The sequence below is a fragment of the Oenanthe melanoleuca genome, chromosome 14 (genome assembly GCF_029582105.1).
Source record: "Oenanthe melanoleuca isolate GR-GAL-2019-014 chromosome 14, OMel1.0, whole genome shotgun sequence".
NCBI classification, from domain to species: domain Eukaryota; kingdom Metazoa; phylum Chordata; class Aves; order Passeriformes; family Muscicapidae; genus Oenanthe; species Oenanthe melanoleuca.
Window position 1 is genome coordinate 3586937 of NC_079348.1, and position 18912 is coordinate 3605848.

Here is an 18912-nt window from a genome sequence, read left to right on the forward strand (position 1 = left end):
GCTTGGGTGGGGGGCACTTTTTTGGCAAAACAAGACTCTTTGAACCAAAGCTGTGAGCAGAGGAGCAGGGTTCCCACAGCCCAGCTCCCAGAGATCACACAGCAGCACAGCATCTGCCAATTCATTCAGCACTGCTGGCCCATGCAGCAACATGGCACGCCACTGTTCCACGTTTGGAGGCAGTTTATACTGGAATAGGAGCAGTCTTCTTGGGTAAAATGATTATTTTTTTCCTCTGTAAGATCTCATGCCTTTTTAAAGGGAACCCTGCACACTTCAAATTGCTGAAGCACAAGAGCATGGGAAGTATGCTGCAGCTGGCCTGGGCTGTGGAGGCTCTCTGTGATACTTGTGTAGAGAGTGACTTAAAAACAACAATTAAAGCACAGCTGGGGAGGGGCTGGCACACTCAGAAGGGAAATGTTACCCTTGTACATCTGAGATAGGAGTCAGAGCAGCCCAAGGAGATGCTCATGCTTTGCTTTCCTTGCCCAGGCAAAGTGCAGCATCTTTTCTAAAAACTCAATCCAGATTTTTAGACATCAGAAGAATCACTCTGGTATTGGAGCCTGATCAAGCACAAAAAATATCCCCAGCCTTCAAGAAAAATACCAGATGGCTGCAGATGCCAGCTCCTTTGGCCAGGCAGTGTTTTGAGAGAAAAGGCCAGCTTGTTGTGAGAGTGCTGCATCCCAGATACAACTCTGCAGAGCAGCAAAGAGCCACAGAGAAATCCCTGGAGGAGGAGGAGGAGCATCCAAGCCAGCGTATTCCCGTAACATCAGATTTTCAAGGCTACATCTGCTCATATCCAAATATGCTCTTTCTCCAGATGGGAGAGGGACCTACAGAAGTGACTCTGGCTGGAAATGCTCTTACGAGTTTCTCAGCAGTCGTGTGCACTTGAAGCTCCAGTCAGAGTTGCCAAATCATTGGAAACAAGTTTTAAAAACATGCCTGGCAATATAAAAGGCGATAATTTGGTGTCTACATAGTGAACTAGTCTTTGGAATATCAACTGTGAGACTTTAAGCTGGTTGGTTCTCAGTCATCTACTCTTTGAGGAGGTCATCATGGTGTTGCTGCTGCACAGGATAATATCCTCTTTGCCCTACAGAAATGGGCAAAAAGAAAAAACACTTCTCCCATAAATAGGGCAGTAAAAGGATTTATGCACCATTTAATATTTAAAACTGAATGGAAGTGCAACTTTCACAACAGGAGAAATGTCACCCTTTGTGTGGTGGCTCCACTTCCAAAGACCACTGACTGCAAGAAAAACAGCCCAGCAGCCAATAGCCAATAACCAGTAACCAATAACCAGCTGGGGTTACTTGGTTCTTCAACAGCCTTTGTTTCCCACCAGCACCTGAACAGGTAACATGGTGTCAGGTTGTGTTTGCTTGATGATCCAGGAAGGATTCACAGGGTTCATGTGACTCAACAAGTTTAGCACTACTTTAGTGCCACAAAGCAGTGGGAATGCCTGAGCCAGCCCAAGTAACGTGATACACCCACCAAAGCCTGGTCAGCCACACGGCCTTGTAAAAACCTGAGATGCAATTAGTTGCTATTAAAAAAAAAGTATTTTCTTTTGTCTCAGGAGTCCTCAAATGGCTGCAATGCAATTAAAACCAACCAAAAAAGGAATGACAATGAGGAGTGGTGAGATGGTCTTTTCTGGGGAGCGTGGGCTGGTAATGTCCTTCTGGAAAGACCTCAGAGAGAGTGGTCACTTTTGATTACTGCATAATGTGAGTAATTCTCTGGAAAGACCAGTCCTTCCCTCCTGAATCATAGCAAAGGGGGGAAAAATAACACACTCCAAAAACGGAAACCGGACAGCCCTTGGATGTCGGGAGCCGCCCAAGGTTTCTGTGCAGGGGCCACCACAGAGAAGCTGCAAGGAGTGAGCCACTGGCCCTGCCCTCTGCCCTGGGGTGACAGCTCCAGCTCTGGAGCCAAGCTTGGACTGTAACACACCTACTGAAGTGGCCACCCAGAGCCCTGGTAGGTGGTGTGACACTAACAGCACCTCGTCACCCAGCAGCCACACTCTCCACACCTTCAACCCATGCTGCACCTTGATGCACGAGGTACAGGTGGTTCCTTTGGAAGCTCTGCCTTTTCTGAGAAGTTTGTCCCCAGTGTAGTTCCTGGCCAGCCCATGGCACGAACACAAGCCAGGGCAGCAGGACATTACATCCAGGGCTGTGCTTCAGTCCCAGGGCAGCCACGCTTCTAAAAATCCATGTGCAGCCAAAAGTTGAGAGGAACAATTGGGACAGATCCCTGGTGTGGTTGGGACCATGGGCTTTGCCTGTGATAAGAGAGGGGAAGGAGCAGCACTGGTATTTGAGAAGGAAAGAGCCTGTTTTCCCCCATGTGTAGCCCCTGGCTCAGCATGAGTCCTGAGGGGTTCACAGCTGGCACCTGGACAACAACAGGAAGGTCCCAGAGACACCTTGCACCCCTATTTCTTTATATAGACATATATGGTTACATTTAAACAGATGATTTTTTTTTTTGTTCATGCTAATCCTCCACAAAACCAGTTTGGTTTCCATTACTATATATAGCACTGGGAATCTTGGTCTATTTTTTGTCCCTTTGTATCTGATTATTTTCAGTAGAGCTCAAAGTTTTGATGATATGCAGATTTTAACTGGAACGTGACATCTACTCACACAGACTTCCATTAGCAATAAACCCACAATGGCCACTTATAACGTAGAAGAATTTTATTCATACCATATTCCTGTCCCATCATCCACTGCAAATATTACAATTATCTTCAAAATGTCACTGAATATCATTTTGTTCCACTTAAAGCACAGGAATCCTGGTGTTAGACAGTTACATTTCTCTTGAGATTGCTTATAACAGAACCATAATTCAAACGTATTTTCCATGAGCTGTAAAGGTTTAAAGCAAAGAATCTGCAGTGTGTCTGTGTGCTTGAATAACTTCTAAACAGTGAGGCTAATACTTGGTATTTGACAAGAGATGTGTCCTGCATATTATGTGAAACACTCACAATTTTTTTACCAACACAACAGAAATGCAACAGGTAAAAGAACATACTTGAATGACTGGTAACATTTAAAAAATATTCCTTTTAAAAATTGCACAAGAAAATACAAAAAACAGTGCAGCAAATAACCAAATGCAAATACATTGACCTATCTATATAGAATGGGGGTCTGCCTATATAAATGTACATGATAAAAATTGCAAGGTTGGAAACTTTGAATGGTCATATTTAATAACACGTGCACGAAGCATAACATAATCATAATAAATAGCAGCAACGAATATACACTAACAGGACCACTGCAATTATGCTAAAATAAATTAAGCACCTTTAAGTGATGAGGAGAGCGTGAAGCTGAGCAGCTTTTTAGCTCTGTGAGAACCACTGTAGGCAGCTACTGGAATATTGGGCCCTTTGTGGGAGTCAACAGGAAAGTGTCCAATTAGTATTTCATTCCAAAGAAGAAAGAATTGTGTGTCAGTAGGACTCATTTTAAGCCATTTAGCCAAGTTCAGCTACACCTCTAATTTCAAAAGGGAGATTGGTGCCGTATTTCACTGCTTAACCTTTGGCACATCAAAGGTACAGAAAGTTTGTATTTACTCAGGAGAATGTTATTGTAAAGAAGAAATGGGGTTTTGGCCCAACTGAAGAGCAGGCAGTGCTGTTTAGGGTGGCTGAGATGCAGAGCTTCATTGCTGCTGGCAATGGCAAGTTCACCTGCAAAGGTAAAGCTTTGCAAATCATAATCCAAATGATCCCATCCTCGAGGGATGTGCAGATCCCCAGCCTTGAGAGATCTGCAAAAAGCTCCATTCAGGAGGAGCCCCATGTGTAGGCAGGGCAGCAATGACTGCCAGCTAGGCTGTGAGGCCCCTGGAGGGACCTGGGCTCCAGGATCCTGGTGCTCTTTGTTACACAATACCTGTCGTTTGGACAAGAAGCAGCATTTTGAAGCACTTATTTGGCTTTCAGAAAATTTTAAAAAATTCTAAAATTTAGTTATATACTAGAAGAAAGGCATTTTAATTTAATTAAGTGGACTTTATTAAAAACAAGCTGCTGCATTTGTCCCTGAAGTGCACCTGGCACCATCTCTTCAGTATTTCATGTAATGTTCAGAGAAGTGGCTGAGGACATTCTGCTGAGTTTTGAAGCCAACTTAATTCAGCAGAGAAGCCCCCATTGGATTTCTAAGGACTCCAATGTAAACCCTCATTTTAAAAAAGCTGAGGACAAATAACTTAGGTCCTAAAGGCTCCATTTAAATTCTTACAAAACATTGTCCCTTGACCTCTTCACCCAAAAGACTGGAGCAGGCTGTTTGCCTGAGTATATCCTACAAAGCAGACCCAAAAGGGTTTGTGACACAGAGGAATATGGCCCCTATATCTAAGCCACAAACAAAACCACTCAAAAGCTTTACTTTTCTCTGGCTTGCTGGAATGATCAAAACCTTCCTCCAACCTTCCCCCTTAAATTGCATCTCATCAATGAGACTGCCACTCATTCCATGGGATTTCAGAACCCCCCAGTCCATAACCAGTGAAAAGTCTTTTAGAAGTGACAGGCAGAGATATCATGGAATCACAGACTGGTTTGGGACCTGAAAGGCTTCCAACCCCCTGCCATGGGCAGGGACATCTTTCACATCACTTGATCAGAGAACTTTGACAAAAGGTGAATAAGACCAGCTTTAAAGATAATAAAACAGAAATTCATAAGTATTTTAAATAGTTGAACCCACAGTTTTAAGCAATATGAACCAACAATAAGTAAAAATCTTGTCTGCAAGCCAAGAGCCCAAAAGTACCCCAAATCTTCCCCAAAGCTAGTCTTACCCAAACAGTTATCCTTCCACTTCCATGACACGTGAGATTTGGGCTGACATCCACTAGGTGACACAAACAGAAAAAAACACACATAAAATGCACACTTCTTTTTTGTTTTCTTCACAAAGCTACGGAGCCGCACGGAGCAAATTTGAAGTGCACAAGGTCAGACGAAGGCAGCTTTGCAGAGGAATCCCTTAGACGGTGAGCGAAATGAAGCTGTTGTACCTCTGGATGTTTCTCTTGAGGATCTCGGAGCAGGGCCCGAGCACGCGCTCGAAGCGGGGCCGGTCCAGCTTCACGCACTTGAGGGGCCCTCGAGCCACCACCGTGGCTGCCCGGGGCCGGTTCAGCAGCAGGGCTATCTCACCTGCAAGCAGAGCCAGCACACTGTCACACTCCTCTCCCTCAGAGGTGCATCTTCCACCACGCCTTGCTCTGCTTGTACAGCATCTCCCTTTATGTATCTCTTGATAGACACTTTACATAATTCTGTTGACAGTACAAATGCATTGCACATGCATAATGCATGTGTGTAAAATGCTTTTGAAAACAAATGCTTTCAGACTGTTTTGCTGATTCTGGTCTGATCTGTCTCCTTGGTGCAAACCAAGGGATGGGTTCAGCTTCCCTGAAATCTCTGAGCATCGCTGAGAGCAGCGGCTGACCTGTGCATAACCCCTCACATGGAAGAGTGGAGCACTAATTAAGACAATAAGTACTTGACCCAGACGTGCCTGTTTTTTTTGAACCATGCTTAGCTGAGTTTTCTTACCAAAATAATCTGATGGACCAAGTCTACCAACTTCAACGTACTCCTCGTTGTCGGACCTGCGCTGCAGGACAGAGGCTGTGCCCTGGAAGAGAAAGGCAGGGAGTCAGCTGGCTTTGCTCAAACCTGCTCTGGTTTTAAAAGTACCCAGGCCTGAGTGTTTCCTTTTGCATATCACACTCCTTCCTGAGATGTGAATGAAAGGAATTAAAGGATTAAAAAAAAAAAGTCCATCAAACGATTTCTCTGTTATTAATTGTTTGGATGCAGGCAAATTCCTCTTATAAAGAGGACAGGAACAGGACAGAACCCAGAAACTCTTATTTAAATGAAGTATATCATGCTTTAATGAAAATGTATGCCTTAATATAATTTTAAAATATGTTCTGTGTGGATGCAGAACCTTAGAGAGAGAGACACAGAAAAGATTTACATTCAAAAGCATAAAAAGGACATTTTCCAATCACAATACTGGAACATGATTTTTTTAAGCTTATTCCTTGGTAAAAGGAGTTTTTAATGCTTGTTGTAACAAAGGGTGATTTTTTTTAGGGGCTTTGCCCGCTCTTGGCCTACAGTGATCTGGACACCTGCAAGTCAGTCTCTGGAGAGATGGAATGTGCCTTGTCTCCACTACCCTTAATAACTGCTGTACCTGACACGTGCTAATACATGTCAAAACTCAGTTACAATCTATTGAAACCTTCAAAGAGTTTTACATGCAGAAATATTCTGACCTGGAGGAAATCTTAAATTATTGTGGCATAAAGCTTTTGTAGAGGAACAGAGAAGGTATCTGCTTTTCTGGGAAAAAATTACAGTAACATATGAGAATATCTTCTGAGTCCAAACCAAAAGCATAGGGAAAGGCCAAATGTTAACATATTTTGATTTTAACTGGAAAATATAAACCTCCCTCCAATGCAGAGTATTCAGTGAACATTCACTGGCTGCAAATATCCTGCAGCCTCCTTCTACCAAAAGAAACCTGTGCACCTCCAGTAGGTAAATTATTTCTTCTTTCAAGTTTCCAGAAAAAAATCCTTTTCCTTGATATAACTAAATTGTTCCACCAACGCTGCAGCTTTCCAAGATCTTCCAGTAAATCTGCAAGGGCATGAGAATGCAGAGATAGTGTGATGAGTGTTGTTATTCACACTTGCTGCAGCTTTCAGAACAGACCCACATCCACAAGCAGCATTCTCAGAAATACCCCACACAGGAATAATGCCTGCATGGATCCCTCTCTTGCCAAACTTTGAATCAGGTGCAGCTCAGTAAATTGAAGCTGTTCCCATTGCCTGTACAGTGTAGATGGATTCAGCTTCAGAGTCACTTCCAGCTCCTGTCCTCCTTTCATCTCCATCTGGAGCCTGGCAAAAACTGAACCCCTTGACCCAAATAGCTGCCTGCAATCCATGTCTCCAGTTCCTTTCCCAAAACTAATTTTTAAAAAAATCTTCTATTACAGATGTTTTATTACATAAAACAAAAAAAAAAAATCCCTGAAGTAATCACAGTGACCACCCAGGTCAAATGAAGAAAGGACTCAATTCCCCACTGCTCACCTTCAGCACATTGCTATAAAGGTAATCACAATATCAAGCAATATTGCTTTCATCTCCCCAAGTGTCAGCTTTTATTGTGGCTAATATTTTTCTGACAGGGTCCATGTGATATAGGACTCCAATAAGTCAGCCTTCTGAAGCAATTTCTTCCACTGTTCCACTACAGTCAGCCTTTTTAATCCAAGAAACACCATATCTGCTGGAGAAGGACAGATGTGTCTGGCCTCCACAATAAACACTTGGCTTGGCAGGATAAAGCAATGCATATTCCAGATCCATATTTTTTCCACTCTTGTTTTAACAGTCACTGGGCTTTTCCCATTGCCCAGTGAGAGCAGGTCTGTCTCAGAGCAAAACAAGCTTCCTGAAGCCCTGACAGCAAGCACCCAGATGTCAGCTCTGATTACACTGCCTGGCCCCTCATTGCACCAGCCACCAGCTCCACAAATACATCCTGGAACATTGTCACTGTGACCTCCACGGGAAGGCTGTCCACCCCAGGAAACAAAGAAGATGTTTTGATAATTGCCTCTCTGTATCACCTTCACTTTTTGTGTTCTTATCTCTGAAATCAGCACTATTCTGACTGTAGTAGAGGAGTCCAATCACAGGTAAACAGTGTAAAATAATACAGAAATAAAGTAATAAAGAACAAAATAAATTATTACAGAATCAAATACTACAGAAGCAGTCCTTCATTACCCAGATATCTGATAAAGTTGTCATGAATCCAGTTTTGACCCCTAGCCTTGCCTTCATCCCAAGTTTTGTGGCTGTTTTAAATTTTATTTTACTTGGCACATCCTTCTGATAAAATTTTTGATTTTTCTGTCCTTCTTGTGCTTTAGGATTCCCCACCTCCCACAAATGATAGGACTGAATAAATCCTCTGGGCCCTGTCCCAGGAGGAAAGAGCATTATCTAACAAGGGTTCAGGGGCTCATCACTCTCATTCCCAAATGCATTTTGTCTCTATGGGAAAGACTTCTCCTTAAATGACACACAAAACTTGGCAAGATGAATCTCTGAAACAAGCTGCATGATCCTAGATTTGCAGGATCAGGCTGCTTAGTGCTGCTCAACTTAAAATACTGCCTTGTACACTGATACCCATTTCAGCCTCCTACACCACCAAGCAAACCCTCCAGAGCACGAGTTCGAAGGCTGTCGAGAAGGTTGACACCATTTCATAAATCAGCCCTTTGTGATGATATTAAACTGAAGGCAGACAGGCATGTCTTTCTGCTGGCAGACACTTGGGAGTGAAATTATGGTCTTTGGGGGCTCCAGGAATATTCTCTTTCAGTCACTGGGGAGTGCCTGTATTCCCAGAAACTGATAGCATTAACCTTCTCTCCTCTCCTCCGAGTAAATAGGAGCATCCTATTGCAAAAACAACAAGAGTGGGAGTTCCCAAAGCTCTGTGCCATCAGCACCTCTCTGCCATCCTCACCCCACGCACCTGCCTGCTCCCTCTGGCACTGGAGCAGTGCTGGGAGTGTTTATTCAACCCCTTCAAAATGCTTCAGCAGTTTGTTTTGCAGAAATTTATGCCTTAGATATGGCACCGTGATTTAAGATATAAAAAATAAATTAAGGTTTATAATCCATGAGCTTCCATCCTCTCCAAAGTAATGAGATTTTGATAGATGTTTCACTTTTAAACTCTCAGACCCTACAGAGAGATGAGGGAGACATTCTAGAGTGAGGCACATCTGGATCAACACTGGGATTCCCAGGCCCTATCCTGCAGGTACTTACAAGCACTAATTGCTGCAGGAGCCCTGTTTTTATATTAACCATGAATCCTATAGCCAGCAGTTGGCCTAGAGAGCCTGGCTACAACAGGCAAGTATGATTCATGGTGTTAAAACTGAAATCCTGTATTTTTTTCCTCTATTCCAGCTCAGGGATCAGATGGGATCACTCCCAAACAGCACAAGGCAAAATGTGGCAGCCTGTGTTACCCCTGGGAAACCCTGCACTCTTTTAGAAACTTTTTGGTTTAAAAGTCAGTCATACTGATTGTTTGGTTTTGTTGGTCTAACCACCCATTTTAAAGATATAGCCATCAATAAAAAATATAATGAGGCTCCATCTGGGATAGAGGATAATTATTAAAAAGAAGATGTTATCAAAATTAGAAGAAAATAACTTCAATTTTCATAATCAGGAAGTTACTACTTTATATTTCCAGTTCTATTTCATACTTTTTTGACTTACTGTTTTTTCTAAAAAAGCACAGGCAACATTTTTTTCCCCGTGGCCTCGAAATGCGACATTTTTATCCTAGTTTTGAGTTTAGAAAGTTTTTCTATCTATTTTATTTTCCTCTTCACCACCCAGCACAAAGGGCAGTGCAGTGTATGGAATTAGAGATGGAAAGGTCAGGCTGATCATCTGTGATTGCCATTAACTGCATCAATGGCAGCTCTGAACATACCTTTGCTCTTTCTCACTTTGTTAACCCACACACTCCATAATTCACACCTTCAAAAGATAAGTTTCCCCTTCTTCCACAGCCACACAAACCCTCATTAATGTGTTGCTGTTCAATCCTTGCACAGTTACTACAAAAGGAAAAGGAAGGGGCTGTGCAGTGGCACAAAATGCTGCTGCTCCCATGGCGAAGCAGAGGGACTGAAATGAATTAAAAGATCTGTCACACAGTATGATTCTGGGAGGATTTTATTTAATTGCAGGCAAGACAAGGTTTGTGGAAGTAATATATTTTATTAGATGAAGAAGAAGAGCTAGAAAAAGGAAGGAGAGCTCTTGGGCACATGGCTGTCTTCAGGCTGCCTATTTACCCAGGTATATCTAATAAAATCCACCATTCACCTGTCTACAAACACTGTCTGGGCCATGTTCTTACACTGGAACAGCTACAACCATATTAAGTTGCATCTTATTTAATCATATCTGCTTCCTAGAGCACCTCCAAATCATTAACTTAATTTAAGGAGAGCCAAAAGCCCAAAATGCTACAAATTTCCTGGAAATTCCTGGGAGTTGGAACTAGCTGATGTTTAAGGTCGCTTCCAAGACAAACCATTCTGTGATTCTATTAAACAGTGATTGCCTGGTGAATTTGGGAGTCCTGTCAGCCAATGCTTCACCCTCCACTGCAGAAAAGGGTCATACAAATTGGTTCAGCTGTCTACTGTGAAACATCAAGCAAATTTGGTCCAGTTTGGGAAACTCTCCCTTCTTGGCTATCTTGAGCCAGTTGTGAAGGTGGGAACAGGCTGCCAGAGCAGCCCCAGGTTTGCACTGACTGCAAAAGTGGTGGCTGTTTGCCTTGCTTATCTCAAGCAAATCCATTTTCTGCATCCAATAGAATTCACTATCAATACAGCACAAGGCAATGCCCAGGGTAATGAGCTGCTGACAGCTTTTAAGAACAAATATGCAACTTTTTAAATTTGGTTGGTGCTCAGTGCATTTGGAGTTGCACTGATTTTGTGGGATTTTTAGGAAGCCAGCATGTTGGGAGTGGGGTTAGGATTATAATGCAAGGTCAAAGGAGCTCTAAAGGCAATGTTTGAGTAACAACTCTGCACCCTGATACCCACCCAGTCTCCTTAAGAGAGCAGTGCTGCCAAAAGCAATTTTTACTGTCAGTGATCATCACTGCATTGACAATATAACATCCATCTTATCCATCATTCTCAACAGCACATCAAATTTTAGCAGAGATGGAAAGCACCTGTCACTGCCCAGCTGGCAGAGGTCCTGGACATCATCTCTACTGCCATGACTGATATCAAACAACCTGCAGGTTTGTGTTTTATATCACACCTGCATCAAACTGCCCTACATTTGCCTAAACTCCCAGCCCTTTGCTATTCAGACATGTTTATATTAGTTTAGGGCTATGAGTTTAAGAATAACACCAAGACCTGGGAGAGAGGAACAAAGCTGTCTGGAGCAGTCACCAAAATAGCCACAAACATTAAGGTACTTTTAAAAACGACAATCAATCATAAGCCAAGTGTAGCTTAAAACAGCAGAAAGAACTAAGCCACAGGGCATTTCCTAGGGATATACAGGAGGCCAGGGTTAAGGCCCAGACATGACTACACCCAGCCCATCATTAATCACCAGGAAATGCCTTTGTCTTGATTTAAAATCATAGATGTCTGACATGGGAAGACCTTTTCAGTCGTTTTGTTCACCCTCCTGTTGCACTACCTCAGACAATCTTTCCCTTCAGTGTTTCTTTGCTACAGCCTGCATTAAACCTGTGCTGTACCTATGTATTCCACTTGAAGTAAAAGAAATGCTGTTATTAAATGGAAGAAGTCAGGATTCAGACAGAGAGAGAGAGAGCAGTAAACACAGTGAAAAGCCAAAAGAAATTGTACCAGCTGCAATTTGCTTTGAGCACAGAGACCCCTGCAATGCTCAGGTGAAATAAAATGGGTTTTGCACAAAGAAAAAAATGGGATATCTTGTTTTGTTAAGCCTTTGCTGTTGAAAGACCTTACAGGAGCAGCACTTTAAGATTTATAGTCTATATTGACTTCAAATTGTTGCCCTTGAGCCACAGCAGCAGAGCTACCACCAGGCTAGACCACACAAGTGTCCAGTAGAGGCATATCCACATGTTGGGGGACTCATGACTTCATCATCATCACCATCATCATCATCATCCCCCATCATCAGACAGAGGGACACCGCAGCCCCAGTGCCACAGAAGTGCCACACTTCTTCAAACCACCAGTTGCCAACTGGGACTGGGAAGACTGGGAGCAAGGGGATGGTGACAGAGGAATAAGGATACCAGCTCAGAGCTATGGGAGGAGCCCCTTGCCTGGGGTGTGATCCTCCTTGGCTTGCTGTCCTGGCTCCATGCCCAGAAAGCTGGGAAGTCATTGCACCACAGCCTTTGGGGTTCCTCTGCATTTTTACCTTTACTCTGTTCTGGGATTTTGGTCACATCTTCCATTGCACATTGTCACCTGTTGCAGGGGTGACAAGAAGCAGAGCTACTCAGTAAAGGTGGGCTCAGATGTTGGTTTTAATGAGTCATCTCAGGGATACTTGGCCTTGACTAATCAGTAGCTTCTGTGGGAAAACAACTGAATTAATATTCATCCCAGTGCCAGATTTTAAAGACCGTCTGTGCCAAGCGCTGTGGATTATTGGCAACAAGGCCCTGTTTTCCTCCCTCAGACATGTCAGTGTACAAAGCAATAAAAGTCACAAAGGGAAAAAAATGTTGCATTTTAGAGATTCTTTCTTTCTACAAAGCTAGCCATTATCTTGACTCTCTCTGAAGCCAGGAAACGTCCACTGAGTCAACATAAAAGTGACTTTATAATGGGTTATTCATCAACTGTTCATATTTGTGACTGACCTGACAGGGCTCATCTCCTGTAAGCAGAGAGCTACCACCTCCAGCCAGGGCAGGGGTGAATGCATGGGAGAGAAAACACGAAAACAGTGCTGAACCTCCCTCACCCTGCCTGCAGAATCCTTTCTGGTGAAAATCGTTTTTAGCTGTTAATGCTGTTTTACGGCCCAATTACTCCTACCACCATCTGCTTCTCTGTGAAAACATTCTGTAGATGCTGAAGTAACCAGACCAAGCAAAAGGCTAAAGCAGACATTGTCATTAAAGTCTCATAACTAATGCTGTGACCAGGGCTGGGAGAGCAGCTGTGGCCAGCGAGGGCAGCAGCTTCTGAGCAAGAAATAAAACTTGGAGTAAACTGGAGGAAGGAGAAAATAGAGTTTATCGCAGAGATCAAGAAAATTCCCCATGGAAAACTCTCTTTGAGTCATTTCAGTTGGTGAATCTTGTGTGTTTCAAATTCTGAAATTCAGAAGAAAAAAAATCTCACAAACTCAAAATTTCCTCATCCTGAAGCACACTGAGAAGGGTCTTGCATGCTCCAGAAAATCCACACTGCACAACTAATGAAGCAGCCCTAAGGGCTATATTCTTGCAGCAAATCTGCAGTCAACTCAATTATATCTTTGCAGAGGAGGGACAAAAGCTATTCCACTAAGGGACAGCTTTAACATGATCCAAAGGGATGAACTCCAGCAGGGATTGGGGAAGTTCTCCTTTTTTCTTCCTCTAGGTTGAGCATCTCCACATTTCAGGTCTTGTTTACACTGCAGTGTTTTTCCTTGGAGACAGAGAAGCTCTCCTCAAGACAGAGCCCCCAGCTCCTGACACAGCAGATGCCTTTAATGTCAGTTCAGATTTAACGTGCCTGGGGCCATAAAGTTCTTGTTCACCTTGACTAAGTGCTTTGAATCAGGGCTTGTGAGCTCAGGCTCCAGTGCCAAAGGAGTTTATGGGGAAAACCTTGGAGGGTAAACAGCCTGTGCCCCTCTCCTTCTCCCATGGACAGGCTCTTCATTCCCTGTGCACCTCCAATGCTTCTGCAAGCTGCCCTGGTAGGAAGACACTCCTGGGCAAGACTAAAGAGCACCAGCCATATCCTAAAGCTGGTACTAGCTCAAGGAGAAGTCACAGACTGCTTTGAACACAGAAAAAAATCTTGCACTCTGATTTTTATGCAAATTCAAATGGGACATGCATACATTAAGAATGAAACTGCCAATTACTGACTTTGGAGTTTACTTCTCTGCACACCAAATTATTTCCCGGATTTCCCTGATTTCCACATATCCCATAGTGGTACAGGGCCAGGGTGTGTCTGTCATTCCAGCATAAACTTCAATTTTATGGGTTTACAAATCAGATGTTTTAAATTACAGCTGAATGAGACTGGAGACTCCTACACAAGTTGTCATGTCAAAAGTGAACCGGGGGAACATTCATACATTTATTTTATGCTGGGTATAGCATGTGCAAAAAGAGGTTGGGTAAACTACTTCTAAGCCTTTGGGAACAGTGTGGCTGCACTGCATCCTCCTGGGAATTGAGCTTCAAGAGCCAGGTTTATCAATATCCCAAAGACAGAGTACACAGCAGGTCCTGTGTGCACATCATGGTGCTGACATAAGCACTGTCCTCATTCCTGGTGTCCTGGAAGACCACCAGCACATCACTCCTCAGCTGCCACTTCAGCCCCCAGGGACTGCTGATAGCATCATTCCTGGGACAGCTTTTATGTTGGAGCTAAGGATCAGCAGTTCTAGGGCTACTTTCCAAAAGAAGACAAATCCTTTGAACTGTGTAGCCAAAGACACTTCAAATATTTCTTTAGCCAGTAAATAATCTTGGATTTTTGTTATTTGCCAACCTTTGATTTATGAAAAAGACCTTTCTGCAAAAACAAGGGAAGAAATCAACAGATTTCTGCCAATACAAAGTGCAAGTGACTTCCACATAACCTGCAGTATAAAATAACACCCAACAGTTTTGGGTGGTAACTTTGAACCTAAAGGAATTAATGATGAGGTGCTGGTCACAGGCTCCCACTGTTTCTCTGCCTTAGACCTTTCATAAGCAAAATCCAGACCTTCAAGGTGTCTAATTCCCATCAATTTTTTTTTTTCAGGAATGAAGAACTATCCAAATTCTTGTGCTCTGTGCTTCAGACCACATCATGCAATATGCAACTCATCAGAAAGTAGTGAGGATAAAAACCCTGTGACCTTCATGAGCTGTTCATGTAAGTAAGAAGGAATGAGCTGGATAAAAGATTACATGTATTACAGACATACAGCATGTAAAATTATTTAATTATATAAATTATATATATATATATATAAAATTATTTATCTCATGCTACATGGAGGGGCCAAATCCAGGTGAAAACTCTTTACCATCACAAACCATGGGCTGTGCACATTGTTTTTACTCTGTTTTCCTTTCCATCAGACCTCTTTTTCAAAATTACTCATTTTCCTAATAAAACAGCTATCTGACATTAATGGTTTTGCAGAAGGATGAAGCAAGAGGATTTAATTCTGGTTGTGGACTCAAGATTGAGTCATGACTGGGTTTGACAGTATTTTTTAACTGTACATTTTCAAACTATTATATATTATTCTCCACTCCCTGGGTTCATAGCAACTCACAGAATTTACATTCAGTTGTCCTGGTATCTGCCACAAATGAGGAACGAGATCTGCAAAGCTCTAAAATAGACTAGAAATAGTGGCTAATCTGAAGTTGCACAGAATTGTTAGGGAAATGCTTCCTTGTACATGACTTCTGAGGTTTCAGGTTTTGCAGAAATCACCAGAAGTGACCACACTCAGTGGTGGGGCTGGAGAAGGAGTTGAAAGGAAAAGCCAGGAGCTGCAGTCACTGACAGGTCCTCCATGGCTGGTGAAACATTATCCCATGGATATGCAGCCTGACCCACTGCCCATGGAAATTAAATTGAGTTTAACAAGAGCTGGGCTTAGCTGACATTTTAGTCTCTTTGACTCAGCAAAATATTTCACCTCCATCCCTTCTCAGGATGGGACCCAATCACACACCCAACTTTCCATCTTTGACGTCAGCTGGCCATTAAAAAAGGATCTGAGCACAGAGGAACTCCAGCTCCAGCACAACTGGGTGATATCAAGAAAATCGAATGTCCCCTTCCTGCAGGAGCTCTGTGGGAAACAATGTCTGTGCAGTTAAAAATAAGCAGAGTGCAGAGCCCTGGTGCCTGCTGGCTCTGTTTATTCAGGATATTTTGTTTATTGGGTACATTAGGAGTCGCTGCAGACTGCCTTTGACAAACATTTTCGGTATCAACAAAATCCTGGTAACACTAAGCAGTTCAGATTTGTAGCCTTTGAAACTCCTTTTCTAGACAACATTCATCTTCCTAATTAATAATTAATCGCACTGTGTTTTAAAGAGATTATCAGGTGTGATAGCAGAGTGTGCCTAAGGCAGTGACTTCATTATCCCCACGGAAGGAGTTTACTTTGTAGTTCTCCTGCCTGTGGCAGGGGTAGGTGCCAAAGGGGTCTCTCTTGGGTTAGAATGTCAAAGAGCAACGATTTAGGGCAGGAAACAATTGGGCTATTATTTTTCTTTTTTCTTTTTTTTTTTTCTTTTCCTTCTTAAGGAGCTTTTAAATCATAAATCTTGAGATGCTCCTTGTGTAATTTAAGACTCAAGTTGATTTTTCCTACAGAAAGGCCCAATTCTGTGTAGGACCAGGTGCCCTTCCCAGGCAGGGGCAGGTTACCATGGCAGGAAGAGTTTACAAACACTGTTCCACCTCCAGGCTTTGAACTGCATCTGTGCAGAGACACTCCAGAGCGTGCCAAGAGTGTCAGCAGGGCTGGAAACACTGATTTCACCTACAGGACACTATCTCAAGTGCACTCTCGTCAAGAACTCCCAGCAGATCCTGCCCAGACCGGAGCCAGTCTGTGGCCCTGACTTGAAATGTCAACAGCAGCATGGAAGGAGCTGCCCCCACTGGGGATTACTGGTGATTAGCCAAGGATAGTGCTGGAAAAATGATCATTACCAACTAATTTCACTCATTTCTTTCAATAAGGCAGCATTATGATTAATTCTGAAAGGCCTTCTGCACTATCAGAGGGTTGGTTTTTTTCTTTGTCAATTCTGATATTCCCATTGGTTTCAGTAGTGACAGATATTTATGCCTTTTCCCATTAAGCTTTTCCTCAGCTTTAAAGGTGTCTTTAGGATTGTTCCTACTGATGGGGAAAAGGGAGAGCAATGTTCTGCCCAAAAACTGAACAGGTGAGACTGAAAATCAGATGCCCTGACCATGTCTCCTCTCTAACCAGCAGGATAATAAAGAAGAATACAAACCCCCAGATTTTTTAAAGTTCTTTTCACAAAGGAGTTGCAGAGGAGTGCCCTCTGTAACTCACCACAAATCTGCAATTAAATATACTAATTTTTAAATCTGAAAACAAAAACCTAATGCCAAACTCCTTGACACCACGGGTCCATTTCTCCTTGAATTGTCTCCTGTGAATTATCTTCTATTTTTAGTTCTTTTATTTTTAGGCTGCTGCATGCGATTGCTGGGCAGCTCAACCAGCTATTAATTGGAAATGTTTTACTTCTCATGCAGATTTATTTCTATGCTTTCTGCACCACTTAAACCAACCTGTCCTGGCAGCAGATGCACATTTAAAGGGCAGCCACAAGCTGTGCTCCTCAGGTTCAGCATGGCCCTGTCAGAAACCTTTTGCTGCTCTCTCCTCCTCCACCTGCACACGTTTGTGCCTGTGCACACATTTTTTCTTGAGCCATGTCAAACTTTATGAGTCTTGGGGCCATATGGCAGCAGCTCAGCCAGCTCTGGGTGTGCAGCTGAGGTTCAGAGAGTCCCTGAGCACAGAGGGTGAGTCCCAGGACATGACAAGCCATGCCAGTGATCCCACAGGGGAGGGGTGGCAGCTGGAAACCCCAGCAGGCTGCAGCTCCCTGCATTTTTGGCAGCTGCCTCACAGACTTCGAGGGACTGTGCCACCCAGCCAAGCTGGAAGCTGAACTTAGGAGAGTGGGACATGATCAGAACCGCTATTTTTAATGCTATTGTCGCTACCTTTCTCAGTAACCTAGACAACAGCAAAAAAAAAAAAAAAAAAACTCTTTTCTTTCCAGTTTCAGAGCTATACTCCACTGGTTTGAACTACTGTTTGAGCTGGAGTCAGTGGAAAAGCACAAGTTGGGAATAAAACCAGGCTCTGTTCAACTGGCATCTCATTTAAAGGGACTTTTAACTCCACAAAGCTCACATGCCTTTGCATCCACCACTTTAAAATGCTGGCTAAAAATATTTGCCTTATCTGAAGTCAGATGAATAAATCCTCCCCACTGCTGGGTACACAGTGTGGCAGAGCACAACACAACTGCAAATTTATTTGTTAGAAACCGTACATCTGTTATGATTTACGCTTGCCAAAATGTAATTCTTTATGGCAACAATTGTTTCATGGTGCTTAAAGTTTTTCACCTCTGTGCCAGGAATCTCATATGGGATAATTCCATGACCTTGGAATCCAGCAGATACATTCCACATCTGTCTGGTCTGGGAAAGCCCGAGTTTGTTGTGTGAAAACCATAGTGGGAAAGTAAGACCTGGAAATATCTGAAAATACAGAAACTGCAGGGCTGCTTCTTTTTTTCTCCTTTTGTCTTTAATTACCAGTTTCAAGTGCAGTAAATCAATCTCACAGAAGTTGTTACTTTGCTTTTGTAAGCAGACATTCACTTCTGATCCTATCTCCACATTAAGGAATATGGTAAAAACATTACAATAATTCTATCTCTGGAAAAAAAAAAAACAAAAACCACAGCCTTTAAATATTAAAACTAAATCTTGTTCAAGACTGCCTGATATTTAAACAGAAAAAGAACCCAAACTACTGCAAATAAACATCTTATTGGTGCCTGTGAAGATTTAGGATGGCAGAAAAAGTGTAGCTGTCCTGGAATCTCAGGGAACTTTTCTCACTAGACTTCTTAGCAAAAAATGAACCATAAACAGCTTTGTGAGCAGTGAACTTAAAAAGCTGTGGTTTCCTGTGATTCTTCCCTGTGCACATTTGTAATAATTTGGCTGAGCTCCTGCTGCAGCCTCACTTTCCAAGGGGCACTGCAGCATTTCCATTCACACAACCTACACCTCAAATAACCTGCACCCCAAATAAACCCTGCAGCACTGGAGGTGGGAAGGTGGACAGAAAGCCATGACAAAAAAGGTTATAGTGAGAAATACAGGGAAAAGGTGAATGTGTTTGCTTGATAGAAAGGGAGACTAATTAAATTTATCCAGACTGACT

The 18912-nt window shown here is 42.9% G+C and overlaps 1 protein-coding gene across 2 annotated transcripts in view; it reads right to left on the reverse strand.

Moving 5' to 3' along the window:
* Window positions 1-2720: 2720 nt before the first annotated feature.
* PRKAR1B (protein kinase cAMP-dependent type I regulatory subunit beta) overlaps window positions 2721-18912 on the reverse strand; it is a 93130-nt gene continuing 76938 nt past the window's right edge. For both annotated transcript variants that reach the window (XM_056503253.1, XM_056503251.1), the window contains exons 10-11: window positions 5642-5723; window positions 2721-5236 (exon numbers count right to left, since the gene is read on the reverse strand). In XM_056503253.1, coding sequence (XP_056359228.1) covers window positions 5064-5236; window positions 5642-5723 — 255 coding nt within the window. In that variant the 3' untranslated portion in view covers window positions 2721-5063. The remainder of the gene's footprint in view (window positions 5237-5641; window positions 5724-18912) is intronic.